The 22,846-nt window shown below is 39.1% G+C and overlaps 1 protein-coding gene across 1 annotated transcript in view; it reads right to left on the bottom strand.

Moving 5' to 3' along the window:
* The window catches only part of LOC122811455 (antigen peptide transporter 2-like), a 320,151-nt gene that overhangs the window by 56,137 nt on the left and 241,168 nt on the right, over positions 1 to 22,846 (bottom strand). The window contains exon 9 of the mRNA XM_044083306.1: positions 19,702 to 19,875. Coding sequence (XP_043939241.1) covers positions 19,702 to 19,875 — 174 coding nt within the window. The remainder of the gene's footprint in view (positions 1 to 19,701; positions 19,876 to 22,846) is intronic.

Consider the following 22,846-nt stretch of genomic DNA (forward strand, 5'->3'; position numbering starts at 1 on the left):
GAGGTTTCAGGCTACTACATCCAAACTGAGTTTTTTTTGGCATCCTGCAGAATGACACAGGGCTTATCCTGTTTTATGCTGGTCTGTTCATGTATTCTCTGCATGGCAGTTTCTCGATTATGGAGTTTGGCGCATTGTCACACACAACATACTTAGGCTGATCTCCATACGACATTGCTATGTTGCCATGGTTACAGCTCTTCATTTGTGGTTTAATGGCAGTTTGTCAACATAATACAAGCATATTTTTAGGATGCAACATTCACCTGGTTATACAAATATCTGTCAATGACAAGTCAATATTTCTTATTTCAGGAGGTTGCAAACTTATGCACATTTCCAAGAGTGTAAGTGACGTGCCAAGACAGTGAAATTATTATCATTGCTTGATGCTTCAGCCATTATGGCTGTATCTCCTGGGAGCCTGTATGTATACCTGCCCCTCTTCCCTCTGCCTTTTGTCTCACCAAGGAGCATAACTGTAATGCCATATTCAATTAAAGCTGTACAGAACCTATTACTCCGATGTCTGCAATTCTACATAAACAGCGTTTTTTGGGGGATAAGAGCATTATATTTTCTGTGTTGTTGTATATATTTATACACTTGAAGTGTTCTTCTACATTTTCTATCACAGTGGTATTTCTATCTTTCCTAACTTCTTTCCAGTCATTTCTTTTACTCTATGCAGAAGCGTATGTATTAGAAATGCAGCCAAAGTAGGTAATCTGCTTTTCAGCCTTCTACCTATTTAAACAGGTCTTTATGCATTTGTTATTTGGGTAAGCCCACTGGACACAAGTGCCCCTTTTCACTGGAGACTCAGAAGCACCCCTGATTAAGTACCTTGCTTAGAGTCACACAGTAGACAAACAGAGGTAGAAGGAATCAAACCTAGTACCTTTGGCTACAGGAAGCAGATTAACATCTCAGAGCCTAAATCCTTGGTGCTAACAGCCAGACTGTAGGTAGTAAGAGACTGCATCCCTACAATGGCAGATTTTTCTGTTCCAAAACTGCAGGATGGTAATCCTCATTGCAACAGAGAACTCCTTTGTTCCAAAACGGTAACATGGTAATTCTCAAAGTTTTTTCTACAGTTTTTCCTTAGAAGAGTATTCACTGTTTGGACAGTTCTTTCCACTTGTCTGCTGGAATGAAAATCACTTGTACATGTTAATTCCCATTTATACACACATTTTCTGAATTCCTGACTTATGTACTGCATACTTTTGTCCTGTATATGACATAAAATATCTAATTTCCTGAGAGCATAGATGTTACTGTGTTCACAACACTTGCACTTGATGTATCTGTCAGTTTGATTATTTCAATGAACTTGGAATAATAATGCACACAAGGCGTACATGGCTTTTCTGAACCAAAACAAATCTGTGCCCAGCTGGCTCCATGGATTATCTAGATTTGTATATACTTGCATATCTTTACTTGGATTGTTGTTATGGTTTGTGTTAGCAGCTGATATAGCTTCAAAGTACTTGTTCCCAATTGATATTCCTGCCCAAAATGTATCTCTTGTTCATTCTTTGGATATTATTACTCTCAGATGTGATTCACATAGCCTATTATTATTATTATTATTACTTTACATTTGTTTACCAGGGAAGTCCGACTGGGCAGGGTTGCCTGTTTTTAGAGGAGGCCCGGGGAGAAAAGCTGCATACAATATGACAATCCATGAAACATAATACAAAAAAAACCTTACAACAATTTAGAAAATAAGTTAACAATGTTGTCATGTTATCTCAGTTGATAGTGAACTATTACTTGGTCAACTTTGAGCATCAAGCCCTGGACACAACTTATTTCTTCTCTGAAAAAAGTGAAAATATGTTTATTTTCTTACGACTTTTGCTTAGGCTAGCCTTTCATTGTAATATCTTTCTGTAATTAAATTTCTAAGTCAGAATCTGTCCCTTTTGAAATTATCTTATTTTTTGCTTTGTCATATGAAATAAGGTATAATCGAAAAATTTGTGGTTCTTCTTGCACCAGTTCTTCACGACTTCTCAGGTAAACATGCACTACTCAACATATATGCTATACGTAGTTCCTTGCCTGGTTTGAGTTTCACTTTCAGATCATATTTCTATAGATTCGGTAACATCGGATTTGTTGTCCATTTCCATCTGGAAGTCTCTACATAGACATGGTTATGCAATTTCTCAAATCCCTAACCTAGAGCTACACTCTTTTACTACTTGAGCATATTTCTCTTGGACCTCTGTAAATGCCCTGGACCCATAGACAACTCGGTCTGTTCTCTTGCATGATCACACCCCTTATGCCATTCTGACTGAGATCTATTTGCAACATAACTGGCTTATTCACATTACTGCATTTTAGCAGTGGAATAGCCGTAATTTTTTGTTATTTGTCACAAAACTGTTCAAAGCACCATTTCCAGGCTATATTTTGCACTGATAACATTCTTAGATGCAAAATTATCTCAGACACTTATCTCAGATTTATTAGAAATAAACTTTGCAAGATATTGCACCACTCCAACAGACATGTATGTCTGTTTGTCTTCTGAAACTGGCATTTGCACAAGTGTTTGGAATTTTTCTACATCAGTTTTCAGACCCTCTGACATTAGAACATGACCCACAAATTCACACTTGTCACTCTGATTTTATATTTGCTCTTATTATGATTGAAGTAGTCCATTCAGAACTTTAATCAGTCTATGACTTTCTCTTTTTGTGTCTGACCACGTACTAACAGATCATCAGTTATGTTTGCAACACTTTCCAAGTCTTCAACTACATAATTCATTAGTCTGTAAGATCTTATTTCCAGTGTTCAGTCCTGAAGGTAATTAATGAAGAATGATTCCCTTAAACTTGATGGATGGCTAACACTTCAGCAAAACATTTTGTAGAATGTGGTGCTGCTCATTGTTTTAAATATGCTATCCTTGAAATATTAACTGAGGATTTATGGGGTGGTGATATTGCGAATAAGAGTGCAGAGAGCTACACTGGATTATTAAACTGTGAGCCAATGTTAAACCTGGCTTAAATGAGAGTATTTCTTTAAGGCCAGTGCTTCGTAAGCATGGCCTATTTCACTGAGCTGATTGGTTCAGCAGCTTTGTTTTATGAATGAGCAGCAGATGTCACTACTGATATCATATTTAAATTATGTGTCTGCTATATGTGTTTTTAATGGATTGTTTTTTGATTTCGTTGTGTTGATTAGTGCAGCTCTCTTGATAAGGGCTGTGGTCTATTGTTTTGTATTAAGATCTGAGGAAGCAGTCTTCCGCAAAAGTGCTTACCTTTTTGTTATTAAAATTCTTGTTTTATTTCTAGTTTAGTTTGTTTTTATTATGCTGCTTTTTGCTGCTCATTGCTGTGGTGGTCGAAGTCTTCTTTTCCGATTATGCTTTGCTCTGGATTTGTTTGACCTTTGCCTGTAGGTGTTCCTGTTTCTCTTTTGTCTAGTGCATCTCCCCATCCCCTGATCCCCTATACTGCAATCATTGCTGTTACAGCACTTCAGTTAAAGAGTTCTTTGTGGTGTTGTGTTGTTTGAGTAAGTCCTTTTCTGCTCTTTGTGGTGTTGTGTTGTTTATGGTGACTACTGAATACTCCCATTCCCTGTTCCATGTTTGTTGTGGTAGCTGAACAAGGTCTTTTGTCCAGATGACCATGCTGATCTACAAGGCTAAGCAATTTCTTGACTCTCTCAGCCATGTAGGTTCCTTCCTAGAGGCAGTTCTGGGGTAGGAGCACATGGCTAATTTGCATATATCTCTCACCCAGAATGCCTCATTAGCATTCAGTATGGCTGCAAGAACAGCCCTTCATGGTCTTTGTAGTAGAGGACCATGCAGCACTGTGTAAGGGCTGTTCCTGAATTGGGAAAAGGTACCAAGACATACATTGTGGTACCCTAACGAATCTCATCCATTGTCTCCACAAGTCTTATGTTTTATTGAATTAATATGATTCTAAAAGGATAATAAGTCCAAAAATCCAATATCAAATGATGACTTTCTGATGGTATTTAAGCCATCAATATGTGTATAATTAGAATCAATAAATAAAATATTTTTAACATCCATCAGTTTACTTAAAGTAGTTACGAAACTGTAATGATGAGTTAATGGGAGGGGTTCTCCTATAATTCACAATAAGACATACCCTATCCTTACTGAATGGCCCAGAAATGTCCACAGCAACAATTTCTAAATTCTGGTTAGTCTTTACTTGATTGTAAGTGATATAATTATGAAGACATACCTATTACCTCCCCCGCTCAAATTCTCACAAACACGGTCATATTTATTATAGCTCTCAAAAGCAATATCTATTGAGTTCCAGATCTCAGTTATAACCACTGTCGTGTATTTCTCATTTTTAATTATACTAAAGAACTCATGATGTTTATTCCCAAGGCTACAAGCACTGGAATTATAACATTTTATAATATTATCAGACCTTTCATTTCCTGATCTAGGTGCTGCTTCTCCTGCTTATGTCCATTTTCTAGAAAATAATTAATTAAATTCATTCATTTTAGCACTTAAATGCCCTGCACCATAATAATTTAGTTGAATACCATATTTTGTAAACATTCTATAATTAACACACTTTCCTTCCAGTGTATTATAACTGTTGACTGAATAAACTGTACAAAGTTTCTTTTGCCAAGAGATGAATTTATGATCCTTAGTATGCTGACAATCATTATAAACTAATAAAATGTATAATCTCACAAAGCACTATATCAATATTTCTAGATTCTGCAATTTCCAAAATTTCTAACACTGTATTTTTCATATGGTTTAGTGGAGTAAATTTAAGGTAATCGGTACCACAATATCTTCACGTATTTGTAATTAACATTTCTGTTTAGCAGTTTTAACCACAGAGATGGAATTTCTACAAATTAATACTTGGAAGTGAAGATACTGGAATGTCATTTTTATTTAGGTTGGATAATTTTCTGCAGACTGGTTTCAATACAGAGTCTCCTAACACAAGGATCATCAGTGTGATTTTTTTTACTGGTGACAATTTACATCTGTGAGAATTTTAATTATCTCAGTATCATAACTGTCATTGACTTTCTTTTCAAAATAATGATTATCTCTACTTGCAAAGTTATTTTCCAAATATTCCAAATTATTTAAATCTATAATATCATCTAGAACACAGGTGTTACACAACACACCTAGAGCCCTTCTTTTTAACTTCTTAATATTGGACCAGTTTAGAATTTAGCCCATTACTATTGTGTCTAGAACATTTATTACAAGATAAATTAGTTATTATAATTTATGAATAGCGTACAGTAGGAAGGTTAGTCACACAGTTCTCATTAACACAACTGTCAGCTGCAGACAGGACATGCTATACAAATGAATGCCAGTAATTAAATTCACTATTTAATGACAAGATTGCTGGAGGTTTATGTGATCTTGCAAGGCTTTTACAAGTCAGTGGAGCAACAAACTCTATTTCTACTCTAGATCGATAATAAATTACTTCTGAATCTGCATCACTACAACCTAAGCTTAACACATTCCGTGTTTAATCCCTCCTCTCCATTAAAAGTATCATGTCTGGAATTCACAGCATTATTTTAATTTCTTCTTCTTGAGAATTGTACTTTTAGTCTTACACTTTTTATGGTGGACAACTGTACTTTCCTTACTACAATTTAGGTTACTAGAAAGCTATGTTATTTTCGTTTTACTACTGGTTACTATCTTGTCAGCAATCTGATCAGTCTTCCCTTTATTATTTGCATCATTTGTGATTTTTTTCCCATTAACTCAAGTCCAGAGAATTATTATTCATAGCCTGTGAAGTCATAAATTCAATAACAGTACAAACAGTGTTACTGCTCCAACAAGAACATTCAATTTCCTTCTCTTATATAATAGTTGCTCAAGTTTAGAACAATTCGAGCATTGACTGTTAACAACATGCTCGGTAGTTTTAATAAGTATTCTACAGCCACAGCATTGTATTCACAATTTGTGCTTCATTAAATCCTCTAGCTCATTTCTAGACTATCCATAACAAGGACAGACGTAAAAGCAAACACAAACTTTTCAATATGAATATTTTAAAAAAATGATATGGCTGTGATTAAACTTTCTAACTTATCAGTGGGAGTGCTACACACTGGGTGGCCTATCTACCACAATAGGAGTAGTTTCTGGCACAGAAAAAAATGTAGTTTATTATTCAGCAACAATTGCTAGTTTGTTTTAAAGTTATGATGTTGTAGCAATACTGAGACTGAAGCAATATATAAAAGTACTACTTACTGATAGTTCCACAGTTAAGCAAAGTAGGTTAGTGATAACAATTACAACTGTACAAATGCATCAACTGCCCTCAAATTACTTGGATTGTTTACCTTGTATGATAAAGAATATCTAAAAGAATAAAAAGTAATTCTAGATAATGAAAGTAGCTAAGGATCTGGGCCTCTGATATTATACATATAGTAACTAGTCAATGAATGCAGCACAATGCAAAAAGTACAGTTGTGTACACTTACCATAAATGTAGATGTTCGGGTGTATTCACTGTTGCAGTCATCACATATGGGTTATCTGCTTGCAGTACCCTCAGTCGGCCTGATTATCAAAGTCTTGGGTCCTGCGTCGGTTGCTGTCTCATCTTCCATGACGTCAGGTAGTCAGGGGTAAAAAGCAGGCAGCCAATGCCATTACATCAGTTTTTTTCTTGCCCCAGATGTCAGGTGCCCCCATAATGGGAAGCAATTATATATGCAAGGTTACATCTCCAACAAAAAAGCAAATACACCAAAAAGCTTGAAGCATAGTAAACAAGAATAGAGGTATAGCCAAAAGAAGTCAGGGGGCTGGAGGGAGGGTAACCAGGACTGCAACAGTGAATACACTCGAACATCTACATTTATGGTAAGTGTACATAACTGTATTATGTTCTTCGTGTTTCACTGTTGCAGTCATCACATTTGGGTAGATTCCCAAAGCTCAGGATGGGAGGAGGAAATTAGATAGCATTAGGACCAGCTGTAAGGCCCTGCAAGACTGCAGTGGAAAAGCCAGCTCTGGATTTAGAGAAAAATGGCAAATGATAATGCTTGGTGAAGGTATGTACAGAACTCCAGGTAGCAGCTTCTAAGATGTCTCTGGTAGGGACACCTCTGATGAAAGCTGTAGAGGTAGATGCAGCCCTGGTTAAATGTGGTCTTATCCCCTGAGAGGTAGGTTTTCTATGGTGCTTACAGCAGAAATGAATGCAATGGCCTATCCATTTAGAAATGGTTTGCTTTGAAATGGCCTTCCCCTCTGCCCCTGAGGCAAATGCAACCAGTAGCTATTCAGATTTCCTGAGAGGGTTAGTCCTGTCCAAGTAAAATCTAAGTTGTCTGCGCACATCCAAGGAGTGCAGTATTTGTTCCCCTTTGTTCTGTGGATTAGAAAAGAAGGTTGGCAAATAAATGGACTGATTAAGAGCCACTGGATACCACCTTGGGCAAGAAGGAGGGATTTGTCCTGAGGGACACCCTCTCTGCATGAAAGATGATGAAAGACTCCACTGCCATAAGGGCCAGACACCCTTCTTGCTGAAGTGATGGCCAAAAGGAAGGCTGTTTTCCAAGAAAGGAATTTCAACTCTGCATTTGCAGCTGGCTCAAAGGGAGGTAGAGTGAGTTTTTCCAGTAGAAATTTAAGGTCCCAGGCTGGAGTAGGGGCTCTCCTGGGTGGTCTAAGTTTTTGGCCCCTCTGAGGAACTGTTCCAGCAGTGGATGAGAGAAGAGGGGTGGTTCTGTGTTGTAATAGCTGAAATGGCTGAGGCATGAATTTTGAAGGAGGAAAAGGAAAGGCCCTTGTGAAGCATCTCAGTTAAGTATTGAAGAATCTGAGGTAAATTGGGCACTGCTGTGCCCGTCCACTGAGTTTGGTTCCAGGAACAGAATCTTTTCCATTTTTCAGCATAAGATTTTCTAGTACTAGGCCTCCTTGCCTCCAGAATGACATCCAACACTTGCTCACTGAGGGATGGTAAAGGAGAGATCAGGTAATTAGCCAGGCTGCCAGGTACAGGGTTTAAAGCTGAGGGTGCAGAATCTGTCCCTCCTGCTGGGACAGCAGGGCAGGGGTCTGAGGCAGGTGCCATAGTGCCAGCAGTGACACACTGCGCAAAAGGGGGTACCAGTGTTGGTGGGGCCAGTCTGGTGCAATCAGTATCATCCTTGGTTTGTCCTGTTTATTCTTTAGTAGTACCTTAGAGAGGAGAGGCAGAGGTGGAAAGGCATAAACTGATAGGTTTTTCCAGGTGAAGGACAGGATATCCACTTTCCAAGCTTATTTATGGGGAGTCCTTGTGCAGAATTTGTCCAATTGGTAGTTCTGGGGGGAGGCAAACAGGTCTATCTCTGGGCTCCCCAAATGTTTATCAACATGTTGAATATCTTTGGTTCCAGTTTCCACTTGTGTGGGTCCATGAGATTTCTGCTTAGTTTGTCTGCCAGTGTATTTAGCTTTCTTGGCAGGAATTGAGCCTGTAGGTGCACTTGGCAGCTCAAGGCTGTGTTCCACAGAGCCATGGCTAGTCTGCAGAGAGGGTATGAGTGGGTTCCCCCCTGCTTGTTTATGATCCACATAACAGTGGTGTTGTTGGTCTTTACCATTAATTGTCCTGGAAGAATGTGGTCCTTGAAGGCTGTCAGAGCATTCTGTACAGCTAACATTTCTTTTTGATTGATATGCAGGTGCATTTGTCTTGGGTTCCATTTGCCTTGAATGCACTTCCCTGCCAAGTGAGCCCCCCATGCATAGTCTGATTCATCTGCTGTTAGGGTTTGGGTGGCTGGGGGTAGAGTGAATGGCAGTCCCTTGTTTTGGTGGCAGGCCTCTGTCCACCCAAAGGAACTCTATCTGTAGGCAAGGTATGATAGGAATCATTGCTTCTAGATCCTGAGAATGTTGACACCATAGGCTTTTTAGATACCACTGTAGTTTCCTCATATGCAGTCTTGCATATGGAATTAGGAGAATGCAGGAGGCCATGAACCTTAAGGCTTGCAGTATTTTCCTTGCAGATAGCTGGATCTTTGTGGTCAGTAGTTTGAAGTAAGTTGTCAAATGAATTTGTTTCTCTGGCGTGAGGAAAGCCATTTGGGAAGTTGTGTTCAAGCTTGTTCCCAGGAATACAATTTGTTGGCAGGGTACAAGATGTGATTTCTTTTCGTTTATGGTGTACTCCAGAGAAGTTAGCAATTTTTGTACAGACACCAGATGATTCGATAGTATGTCCTGGCTTTCTGCCTGAATTAAACAATTGTCCAGGTATGGGTATATTTGAATATTTCTTTGCCTGCAAAATGCAATGACAGGAGCTAGGCACTTTGTGAATACACTGGGCACAGTAGATAAGCCAAAGGGCAGTGCAGAGAACTGATACTGCATGTAGCCTGCTTTGAAGCGTAGGTATCTTCTGCAAGATTCCCTGATTGGGATGTGCAGGTAGGCTTCCTTTAAATCCAGTGTTGCCAACCAGGCATCCTTGCCTAGCATAGGAAGCAACTGGTGAAGATTTAGCATCTTGAATTTTGGGATCACCAAAATGTGTTTAGGATAGACAGGTCCAGGATAGAACGCCAAGAGTTGTCTTTTCTGGGCACCAGGAAAAGTCTTGAGTAGAAACCTTGTCCCCTTTCCTCTTCTGGGACAGTTTGAATAGCCCTGATACTTAAGAGAGAGAGAACTTGCTTTTGAGCCTCTGCCCACTGAATTGGGGGTAGATCCGGCCAACCAAGTGGAATCTGTATCCTTGGGAAACTATATTTAAAACCATTTGTCCTGGGTAATGAGTTCCCAATTTTTTGCCTGCAGGGCAATTTTCCCCCCTAAAGCTGCAGTCAGTTGTGCAGGGCTTGGAAGTTTTAAAGTTAAGTCATTGAGACAGTTTACCATAGTGGGGAGTCTTACTAATCCCTGCTTTGGAAGTGGGAGTCCCCCACTGCTTAGTCCTGTGAGTACCTTGGGACTGAAGTCTGGGTGTTCTGCTGGTTCTGGATTTGGACTGAGAAGGCCTGGAAGAGGCAGGAAAGGAACAAGGGCTAATGCCTACTAAATCTGGGAGGCTGTACTTGCAGGAAATCTTTAACAGTTTGCACAGATTTAGCTTTTTCCTCCATTTCCAACTTGTTCAGCAGAATGCATTAAATCCAGTAAATCTTTATTTTCAGCACAGTCAGGAATCAACATAAATTTCTGTTTAAGCAATCCAATAATATGCTGTTGATACTTTAACATATGAAACTGGCAGTTTAAGTTTCTAATGGCCAAGGTTGCAGAAGTGTATATCTTTTTACCCCATCTATCCAGTGCCCTGGAATCTCTATCAGAGGGGGAAGGATTTGGGGCAGTAGTAGCCTTAATGCCCTTGGGTCCCTGTGAAATGGTCTCAGGATCCAGAGTAGGATTTTTAAAGAGGAATTTGTGAGAGTCAGGGACCCTGTAATATTTATCTTGTTTTCTGGGAGCAGGAGGTAAAGAGTCAGGGGCCAAGCTAGATTCCGAAAAGGCATCATCAACAATGTCCAGTACAGGGGGGTGGGGTAGCTAAAGGCCTGTGTTGGAGCAGGAGTAAGAAATCCCTAAGCCTCTTTTTAGAGTCAGAGTAATCCTGACTTTCCCAGTAAAAATGCTCCCTAAGAGTATGCAAGGTTTCACCAAAAGAGAAATCCTCTGGAGGGGAAGCAGAGGGAATGAAGTCCTCTGCATCAGAATCCTCAAAGGTAGATAAGGGTAAATCCTGGTCATCAGAGGAAACAGAAATTTTATAATCCTGATCAGAAGAATCATACGCAAATTCAGACCTAGGTCTCTTAGAGGGGGAAAGTTGGCTTCCCCTTATTAAAGTAATAAGGTCTTCAGCCATTCTTATCATTTGTTTTTTAGGCATAGAGGCCTGACCATGCGGTCTGGGCATCGGTTTTCTAGGCATGGATCCAGTTTTAGGCCTTGAAGAAGAAGATGGCGTCAGTTTAATATGCAAGTCAGTAGGCCTGAATACACTCTCAGAAGCCGGTGCCTGCACAGCGGCTCCGGACCCATCCAAGGTAGAGACATCCGCAGGTTCCACAGCTGAAGCATCTTGCGGCATACCGGAGTCCGAATGGGTCTCAGTAGAGGCCTGCGAATCTCAAGTAGTGGGTATCAGGGGCTGCAAAAGCGCCTCACTGAGCGAACTGGCGACTAACTTAGGAGAAGCGTCGTCGGCAGCTTTGGAACTATGCGGTCTTTCTCTGTCTTTATCTTTGCCTTTTTTTCAGAATGTCAGTAGTTGGGTGGCTTACCGAAGCCATATCTGGGTAATTGAGTACCAAAATATTTAGAAGCATAAATATACCGACGACGGATATTTTGTTGCTTAAATTCATAGTTTCATAGTATAGTACTAGGCTATCTGCCCTGGGGCATTTGTAAGCCTAGCCATAGTGATGTGGCTTTTGCCACCCCATGAAATGGTACAAAAAATGTACAGAATAAATTTAGAATACTGTGCCTCTGTCTAGTAGTGACACAATGAAGGTCCCCTTATATAATAGAATCAGTTTACTGTGCCCCTGTCTAGCAGTGACACAGATGGGACCCCTGGGGTAAACTTACGATCTCCCATCCACTCATCAAGATTTCTCTTGAAGAGAGTCAGTGAGGGGCTCTGCCTAATACGAACTGGGATCTTGTTCCAAAGCATGGGAAGCCTCTGGGTTATGAATATATCCCACCAGCATGTCCTATTCATACTTGTGCCGAGGTTTAAGTCTTTAGCTCTCGTGGTCCTGATGGATTTGGATTTTTTGAGGTGGAGAATGTCCATGTATTTCCATCAGATCCTGATTGGACATGGCCTTGTACGTCAGGCAGAGATCACCTCTGAGCAGGCAGTATGCTACTGAATAGAGCTGAAGTTTCTTTAGTCTGGCAGAATAAGACATATAACATGAACCACTGACAAGAGACTAGAACGGCACAACAAGAAATTTAATGATATGTTAAGCGCTTTTCGTTTGATACATAAAACAAACTTCATCAGACAAAGTAACAAAATATGGGCAGTCTTATATAATGAATCAATTAGTCAATCATTTCATCAAATGCACAAATTAAATAGGATAATTTGAAGACTGAAAAAACTTTTTTTAAAAACATTTTAAAGAAATAAGCACCATTACAAAAACTCCACACTCCCTCTATTAAAATAAGCCATTAAGGACAATATAGCCTAAATTATACTACTAATAATAAACCTAAATACAGTATAATAATTATAAAGACATTAAACAATATCACACATATAAAATATAAAAAATATAATCATAAATATTAAATATAAAGGCATTCAATACATAAATTAATGAAAGATTTTTATGTATGCATATGTATAAGTATTTAAACACATATTTATATACATATATTTATTATATATATATATATATATATATATATATATATATGTATGTATAAACACACTTATGATGAAGTAATACAAAAAATAAAAATAAAATTAGAAAAAAAGCATCCAAAACAAAATACAAATTATCTTGTCATACTTTTTATTTTTAAAATACTACTTATAGAACAACCCTCGTTTAAACCAGGTGAGTTGTATGCATTCAACCTAATTTGCCATATGAGCTCGAGTTCTTCTAATCTAAGTGGGAATGGGCCACCTCGGGGGTTGTGGGGAACTTGATCTATCACCATAAACTTAAAGCTATGGTTAGAGAATTGAACTATGTGTTTAGCTAAAGCATTATCAAGTTTGTGTTTTTTGATAGCATAAACATGTTCATATATACGATCACGAAGCCTTCTTTCTGTTTTACCAACATAGAAGGCTGGGCAAGACTGGCATTGAGCTAAATAGACTACCATTTTAGAGTTGCAATTAACTCGCAACTTCAGATGGTATTGTAAGTTATGAATGCAAAATCTATTAGATTCAATGATGTAAGAACAGTAATTACAGGCCTGGCATTTATACATACCTACTGTTTTTACAGGAGTTCTTAACTGATGATCATAATAAGCTTTAAGACTTTTACCTCTTTTATAAGTCACCGAAAGACGATCACCTACACATAAAAAAACCCCTTTATCGTTCTTAAAAATTTCCCAGTTTTTTAACAAAATCTGGAAGAAATCTCTGCTATTGAGATTATAAGTCGTAATAAAGGTAGAAACTACAGTGTTTCTTATTGATGGGGGGTTAGGTGGTTCAGGTGACATATAAAGAGGTAGATCTACACTATTAGACATATTGAATGGATTATTCAAGATGGGTTTATAAAAATGACTCAGACGTTTAACTGTTACCTCATCAATGATGTCATCAACCATATAGTCAGGGTAGCCACGATGGACAAACATCCCTCTAATGAAAAGACATTCAGCATGAAAGTCATTTTCTTGGGTGATAATGCGGGCAGCCCTGACAAGTTGGCCCTTAATAATAGCCCGTTTTTGGTGTAATGGGTGGCAGCTAGAGAAATGTAACAATGAATTGCAATAAGTATTCTTTCTAAAGATGGAGGCTGTGAGTTTTTGGACGGTATAATCTTTAGAAAGAAGAACATCAAGATAGGAAATGGAATCTGTATTGAAGGTGTGTGTGAACTTCAGAAAGTTAGTGGTAGAATTGAAATATTCAACAACCAAATCACTAAGTGAACTGTCACCATCCAGTAAGATGAAAATATCGTCCAAATAACGAGTATAGAATATTAAATGGTCATTAAACAAATTGTTATTGATAACAAACAAATGTTCCCAATGAGCCATAACCATATTGGCTACACTTGCCCCACAGGGGGAGCCCATGGCCACACCAACTCTTTGAAGGTAAAAGTTCCCATCAAACATAAAAAAGTTGTTATCTAGGATTAAATCAAGTAGTTCTTGAACTGAATTCAAATCATTTTTAGTATAGCCTTGAAGTTTTAACGTTTCACCAACCCATTCTAGAGCTATGTTGTGTGGAATACATGTGTAGAGGTCTTTTACGTCAATTGTTAGAAAATTATATCTAGGATTGAATTCTAGTTGGTTTATTTGATTTAAAAACATCCATGAATCTTTACAGATTTGTTTTAAGTTGACCAAATATTTTTGTAAAATAGCATCAACCACCTTGGCACATGGGTACGTAGGAGACCCTCTACCATCGACTAAAGGACGCATAGGGGGGTATTAAGATCTTTATGAATCTTAGGGATACCAAATAAACAAGGAAATTTCGGGAAAGAAGTAGACATATAGTTGTAAATACTTTGTGTTATTCTGCCCTCAATGAACATATCTTCAATAACATCCCTGATAGTTTGGTAAGCCTTGTTAATTTCTGATAATGAACTCATAATGTAGGATGGTGAATTTAGAAGTTGAAACATTCTATCATTATAGTCAACTTTATCAAAAATAACTACGTCACCCCCTTTATCTGGTTTACACACTCTGATGTCATTCTGTTTTAAGAATTCCAGGCATTCCCTTTCTTTTAAAGCTTTGTTATCATGAAGTCCTTTAAACTGCCATGACCGGGCATTATTGCATATATCAAGTTCACAAACAAGTTCAAAAATTTGTAAAAGGGGATGTAATGGGGGATTGTAAGTACTGGAAATCCTAAAATTATTAATGTCAACAGGAACCATATTTCCCATCATTAAATTAAGATTAAGTTTTCTAGTGAATAGTTTTAAATCAATTATTGTTCTAACAACATCAAGTTTCAAAGGTGGCACATACGTATGCCCTTTAGAAAGTAATTCAATCAAATCTAACGATATGTCAACTGACGAAAAATTATACACTATAAAATCACCACTGGAGTTATTAAGTATAATAGGCCTATTAGCTATTAAGGATGGAACATCCTCAGCTGGCAAAGGGTGACCAATATCATCAACTAAGTCAGTCAACAAATCAGCATTGTCTGTAACAACAGATGTATTAAATTCATGTGGGACAATAACCTGAGGTACAACGACAAAATTATCTAATACATAAGGACCAAGACTAACATCGCAACTTAATTGAACTTCTGCTTCTTCTTCTGATTGAAGTGTCCTGTTTGTTGTTTTTGTCTTGCTCCTAAAAAATTAGGGTCATTAGATCTTAAATTATAATGCCCAGAGTTGTTGCTGTATTGTAATGAGTCATTCCTACCAGCAATGGATTGAGTAGACTCATCTACGGTGGTAGTCTCAGAAGATATGTTGTCAACCACATGATTATTAACTTTGGTAGGTACATACCAAATGGGGCATTGTACTCAATCATGGGTCTGATGAGGGAGGAGTATAGGGGTACAATGACATCCTTGGATCTGGATGTGAATCCCTTCATGATGAGGTGTGCAAGGTAGAATGTTTTTCTAACCACTTTGGCAACATGGGTGTCAAATGAGAGGTCGCTGTCGACTTGGATCCCTAGGTCTCTGATTACTTTTTCCATACTCAGTGGGTTGCTGTCTATGTGATAATTTGTGGGTACTTTGTTTTTCCCAAAGGGGATGACTATACACTTTTTGGCATTTAGTTTAAGGCACAAAACCAACAGTAAGGTATGTCATGGTCAGGGCCAAGGCAACGAATACAGTACGAATGAAAATCTTTATGAGTTATTTGCTTTCCACAAGAAATACAATTACTGACTTTTACTGACATTGGTTTAGAGCAAGAAAAAGTTTCCCCAACAGGGTACTTAGCTTAGTTGAAGACTTCGGTTTGAAACTCAAAAATGAAAATTTCAGGAGTCGGCCGACCGGCACTTGCGAACTGCTTCTGCTTCGGGCACCGCACGGCAAGAAAGACTGATGTAATGGCGTCAGCTGCATGCTTTATACCCCTGACTACCTAATGTCATGGAAGATGAGACAGCAACCGACGCAGGACCCAAGACTTTGATAATCAGGCCGACTGAGGGCTACTGCAAGCAGATAACCTAAATGTGATGACTGCAACAGTGAAACACGAAGAACATCTATCCTTTCAGGAAGTAAAAGAATATTTGCTCTCACTAAAACATTAAGCTCATGTTTTGAAAGGGTAGGGCTGCAGCCAATCAATCAGTAAAATAGGGAAACAAACATTTACACAAGAAGTGTTTCTTTTACCTTTATAAAGATGACTGAGAGCACTTAAATTAAATAAAACTGAGTGTCTCCTTGGAATCCTAAAACTTACACAAAGAAGGCAAAAATATATCAAAATAAGCTTCCCTTTGTAAAATAAGCAGAGGACAACAGTTCTTTAGAACTGCTCTGTTGTTGATAATTACTGAACCAACATATGACAAATCTGCACATTACTAATGGTATCTTACTTGCTAAAAGTTTGGAACATTTTTTTGACTAGCTTTATTTGCCAGAAACACTGTTTTGCATTTAAAACTGAAAAAAAAAATGCATTTGGCATTCCTGAGACCTTATACTACAAATTAATTAAGGTTCCTAGCATGAGCTGTATGGATGGCATGAGAAAAGCCCCTCTCCTGCATTATACCTATTTCTTTTTCAGAAACATAATAGCCACCATGAGGTAAAACATTATCTGCTAATTTGTATGTTTTAATCCCAGTGACTACAGCAGTGTGCAGACCATGGCTGATATGTACATCACTGTAGTAACATGCTGCTTGTGTAGGCATTGGCATTCCCCCCAGTAACTCTCTCTGTCTCACACATACACCAACACACACACACACACACACACACACACACACACACTACAGTTATTGTGCCTCTCCCTACCCTATCTACCCTCCTTTGGTTCCACACACATCATAATACTTTAGTGTCAGTATGGCATGTATGTCTTCAGCCCTAGTGGTCTAGTGTACCCCCCACTCTCAAATCTCTGTTACAATGTCAATGACATTACTGCACTTTAAAGAGTCATCCCTGATGGTCTAGTGGTTCCCCCACTCCCTAATTCCAGTTACAGAGTCATTGCCATTAGGGGACTTTGCAAAGTAAACCTTGGTATCTGGTGATTTCCCAGTCCCCCAATCCCCATGCTACCGCTAGTGCCATAATGGCATTTTAAAATGTATTCCTTGGTGTCCGGTAGTTTCCTTACCGCCAATCCCCATACTACCATTGATGCCATTATGGCACTTTAGAATATAATCCCTAATTTCTGAAGGTTTACCTCCCCAATCCTTGTTGTGCCGCCTGTACCTTAAGGCATTTTAAGGAATATTCACTGGTGTTTAGTGTATCCCCCATCCCTGATCCCTGTAGTAACACTGACACTGGTACAACAGTAAATCATTAGTGTCTAGTGTATCCCTCAATTCTCAATCCGCATTTTGCTTTTTGTATCATTATGGCACTTTAAAATAAGCTCTGGTGTATATTGGTTCTCCACCACCTTGCTCGTGTTCAAAGGTTACTACCATGACATGGTGGGAATGGCCATGCTGATCTACATGAGTGAGTGATTTCTTGAAATGCTCAGCTATGAATATGCCTTCCTGGAGGTTGTTCTGGGGAGACAGCACATGGTTAATTATCATATACCTCTCCTTGCAGTACCTCATTAGCATTCAGAACGGCCACAGGGCCAGCCCTTTGAGGTGCTGCATGTCTTTATGTTGGAGGACTGTGCAACACTCTTTTGCTGAATCATCAAAAGGTATCACAACGTGCACATCTCAGTGTACATGTCACAGTATCTTCATGAATTCAGACCAACATTTCCTCAAAACAGTGACCATATTATCCACACATTTAGTTGGCTTTAGTAGTTCATTTATGCCACCTCTCTATGCATTATATACATTTAATTCCCATTTATCTTTATTTATGAGTGATACTGGAACTTTCTGAGAACAGAAATCAATGGAACTGCAACAAGAGTTTTCTGTGTAACATTTTCCTAGCAAGCCATAAACAAATCAGCACAGTCATGCATTATGACGCTGTTGTAGTGTTGCACAGTACCTGAAATTTCCCTGTGACAATGTGAACGATTTAGAACAATGTGAATGATTTAGAACATGCACAGTCTTTATTTGCTCACAATACCTCTTCTCATTTTTTTATTTTCTTCAATAAGTACCGTCTCTCTCATCTATTTTCTATACCCTTACTTGCAGTTATCTAAAATCTCCTTTCTCTATTACTGTATTGACTTAGTTCATAGAACAGCTTCTGCTACTTTATGAATATAATGTTCTATGTAGCTCTTATTATTCCCTTAAGGACCTGCATCCAAAATCCTGCTCTCTTTACTTCTCAAGGTCGCCTGTTTCATCACAATCCCTTTCTACTGTGATTTATAACCTTCTGCTCATGTTTATCTGTGTATCACTGAAGTTAGCCCTTCAAATCAGAAAATCTTAAACCACCCTTTTATATGGGGAGAATCAAATTATTTCACTTAACTCTTGCCCAGTTTCCTTCCCAAATAAATTCCCCCAATCCATATAACTACCATTCGGAGCTTCTCCTTTAGTTGATAAAAATAAGCTGGACATCTTTACTTCTCTTAACAGCCTCCCATTTGTTTCATCCTTTTTATGTCACTAATTATTCCCTTAATAGACAATTGTGCAGCTTACCAAATTCACAGACGCTGGCTCTGTTCTTCAGCTCAATAATGTATCCATCCTTCTCTATGTAGGACCTTGTGATCTTATAAAGAACAAAGGTCTGATAAAAAAATAACTTATTTCTAAGCTATCAAGAATTACTTAAGTTTTGTCTAAGTGCTGGTTTTTATCTTTCTCCTCATCAAGTAAAGCAAAGGACTTAAATACTTTCATGGCTTCCTCTCTATCAACGTGCATGAATGTTGTACACTGAATCTATTAAAACTTTTCAACTAATCCATTTGTAGTGAGGAAGAAATCAAATTTCTAGATCAAAAGTTTGCTTTCAAAAAGTTTTTTTTTTGTGTGGCACAAGTAGTCTATGGTGAGATGAGCCATAATTCCACAAAGAATTATAACTGTATATCTCCAAGCACATTAACTGTTGAAAGCAAATATAGTCCCCAATTCAGCAGATACATTTTGTCAGTTCTGTCAGATATTTTCTTTCAGCTGACACCATGTCACATCATGAAGCTTAGTAAAGAAAACAAAGGAACAGTATTCCTGGTCAAAATTACATGAGGACAGTTTTGCAACTAAATTTTCTGGAACTTCAGTGCACCACTCAACATGATAATCATTTCAGATAGTTCATTAATATTTAAAGGTACATAACACTAATCTAACACAACTATCTACATGTGGACTGTACGGGCTCTGTTCCTTTACCCCCATAAATTTAATGCTTGATTTTAGTGTTTTTCCTTCTAACAAATTCAGTTCCATTTGCATAAAACAACATTTACAAAAGTCCAAGACTTGTCTAGATCAACAAATATAAAAGATGTCACTAACAAAGTATTGACCTGTACCTATGAAGCTATACTTAGTGATGTGCCTATCAGGTTGTAATTATTACCTTAAAACAAGGAACTGGATTGGTAATAAATTTATGAAGGTCAGAGTTGTACATGACAGAATGGATTTTTCTGAACATCTGTATCTTAGAGAGACACTTTACTTTCACAGATTAAACTACCACTTTCAGTAAAAAAATAATACAAAAATCACTTCATTATCAGAATCAATAGTGAAACAGCCAAGTTCCTTACCTTGGAGTGCAAGAACTTGTGGTCATAAACACTTAAAGGCTTCTCATCCAGCAAGATTTCTCCAGACTGAGGTTCATAGAATCGTTCCAGTAGAGAAACACAGGTTGATTTTCCACCCCCCGAAGGACCTACCAGTGCTGTTACCTCCCCAGACTTTAGTTCAAAGGACACATTCTGAAAAGATAAATAGGTATATTATTTTGACCATAGGTACTTTAGGCATACAGGTGTATCAAGCCAAACATCGATCTTATAATCATACAAGACAAGTATACTGCTTGTATTTAAAAAGAAGGTACACATTTGCTGCTCATATCATTAAGCCGCGCTTTGTTAATATTTGTTAATAAACTTTGCTAACAGAAAAATATTACTCTTAAAGCTGAGAGTTACTTCACTGACTAAGAACAGCCAGTAGGGATGCCACCTTTTCAAACGTCCAAAGTGGGACATTTGTGGTACAAACGTCAGATTTTGCAGGCCGAAACATACTCATGGCCAGTACAAAGGACAGAACTTCACTTTTTTGCCTAAATAAAAGCTTATCTTGTAGCATTTTAGATGCTTATTCTGTTTCTTATAACATTTTGGTGTTTCAGGTATGACCGTGGTGGTGCAGCAGTTAGCATTGTCGCCTGAGAGCAAGAGGTTCTCTGTTTCGATTCTCGGCTGGAGCGCCTTCTGTGTGCAGTCTGCATGTCCTCCCCGCGGTCGTGTGACGCTAAAGACATGCAGGTAGGTGCGAGCGTGAATGGGCGTGCCTTCTTTGAAGGTTGGGCATTGGGCTGGCAACTCGGCAGTGTAAAAATCCACTGCCAATCATAAACGGACCGGAGTTCCACTGTGGCGACCCCTAACCGGGAAAAGCCGAAAGACTTTAGATGCAGAATAACTGTTTTATGCAACTATTACATAAAATATAGGAAATAATTTAGTCCTAAAATCTCAGGACATTTGCCATTTTTACAATTTTTTTGCAGGACACAACTGCCCAAAGAGGGACTGTCCCTTGCAAAGTAGGACAGGTGGTAACCCTAACAGTCAGTAGTATCTTAGAAGTGGACATTCCAGATGATTATTTATGGTGATTAATGACAAATATTGTCAATGTATTTACGTACCAATCTAAGTAACACCATCCACAGTCTGTCTACCCGATGCTTGTGATATTCTCAGCTATATAGCCATACTATAAACATCTAAATATAACCCACAAGTAAAATGGTAAAAACAATCAATGTGGTTGCAACTTTATCCTTGGTAGAAAAACGGGTAGTTATGTACTCACCATAGCGATCGATGTATGTGGTCCATCTCGCCTCACATTCTTTACTCACGGGTTCTCGGCTCCGACTCGGCCAACTTATTTCTCTAGCATGAAGTCTCTAATTGGCTGGGCTAACCCGGTATCCCAAGATGCACCTCGCCCTAGCCCCAGATCTTGTTTGCAGCCATTCCAGTCATACCCCATACACAACCACCACTGGAAGGAACTCCAGCCAGAAAGGAAAGAAAAAACAACTGACAGTGAAGGGTTCACAGAGGCAATTTTCCTCCAAATCCTTCAGGAAGGGGGCAGGTGGGGGGGTACTTAAGAATGTGAGGCGAGTGGACCGCACACATCGATTGTTATGGTGAGTACATAACTACCTGATGTTATGTGGTCCTATCTCGCCTACATTCTTTACTCACGGGACAGCGTCCCCAGCACCTCTATCCTGGGAGGCTCATAGGAAAATACCCCTGAGAACCATTGAACCAAAGGAAGCCCGGCCCCTAGAGGCCACGTCCAGCTTGTAATGAGTAATAAAGGTGTGAGGAGAGGCCCAGGTGGCTGCAGCACAAACATCATCCAATGAAAGCCTGGCATGGTAAGCTATTGATGTAGACACTGCCCTGGTAGGGTGAGCTTTGATAGGAAAAGGTAAATTTCTGCCTGCTGACGAGTAGATAAAGGAAATACAATCTTTGATCCATTTAGAAATTGTGCTCTTGGAAACAGGACAGCCTGTTCTGTTTTCTGAGAAGGACACAAACAGTTGATCAGACTTCCTAACATGCTTAGTCCTGTGTAAATAGAATCTTAGTTGTCTGTGCACATCCAACTGATGGAATCTGAACTCTGCTTTGCTGGAAAAGTTTGGAAAGAACACTGGTAACTCAATAGATTGATGGAGATTAACAGTGGATGACACCTTAGGAAGGAATGACGGGTTAAGTCTCAGGGAAACTCTGTCCTTATGAAAGGTCAAATACGGAGGTTTAATGGACAAAGCTTGAAGCTCTGATACTCTTCTGGCCGATGTAATGGCTATTAGGAACGCCGTCTTCCAAGATAGAAATTTTAATTCACAGGTGGCAGCCGGTTCAAAGGGCGGTGAAGTGATGGCTTGTAGCACAAGGTTCAGATCCCATGGCATGACAGGTTCTGAAACAGGAGGGCGAAGTAACCAGGCGCCTTTCAAGAAGGCCTTACAGAGTTTATGGCCCATAAGAGAAGGCTCGTTAGATGTATGAAAATTGGAAATTGCAGCCAGCTGCACCTTAATGGTAGCCGGCGTGGAGCCCTTTCGGAAGAGCATGGCTAAAAAAATCTAAGACCGACGGAACTGGGGCTGTGAAGGGGTCCAAACCTTGGGCCTGAGCCAAAATGAAAAATCTCTTCCATTTGCTGGAATAAATCCTTCTGGTGGAAGACTTATGAGATGAAGACAAGATGTGTACTACCTCAGGTGAAAAAGAATGTCATCTAACTAGTGATGGAAGTGGAGCAGCCAGGCTGTCAACCTGAGGGTTTGCAGGGAGGGATGGATCTGTCCTGACATGTGAGTCAGTAGGTCTGGCACTGGGTCCGGAGTCCAAGGACCGTCCACTGCGTACTGCTGAAGAAAAGGGAACCATACTTGTCGAGGCCAGTGTGGAGCAATTAGAATCATCCTGCTTCCCAAGGATATGGCTTTCTGAATCACTCTTGGTAACAGAGGAAAAGGAGGGAAAGTATAGACCAGACCGGGAGGCCAATCGTGGACCACAGCATCCCTGGGTGACTCCCCCTGTGGGGGGATCAGTGTGAAGTACTTGCTGTATTTGGCATTGATGGGACTGGCGAAGAGATCGCAGCAAGGCTGACCCCACCTGTTGAAAA

Source organism: Protopterus annectens, chromosome 9.part0, assembly GCF_019279795.1.
Source record: "Protopterus annectens isolate FY-2018-M chromosome 9.part0, PAN1.0, whole genome shotgun sequence".
Classification (NCBI taxonomy): domain Eukaryota; kingdom Metazoa; phylum Chordata; order Ceratodontiformes; family Protopteridae; genus Protopterus; species Protopterus annectens.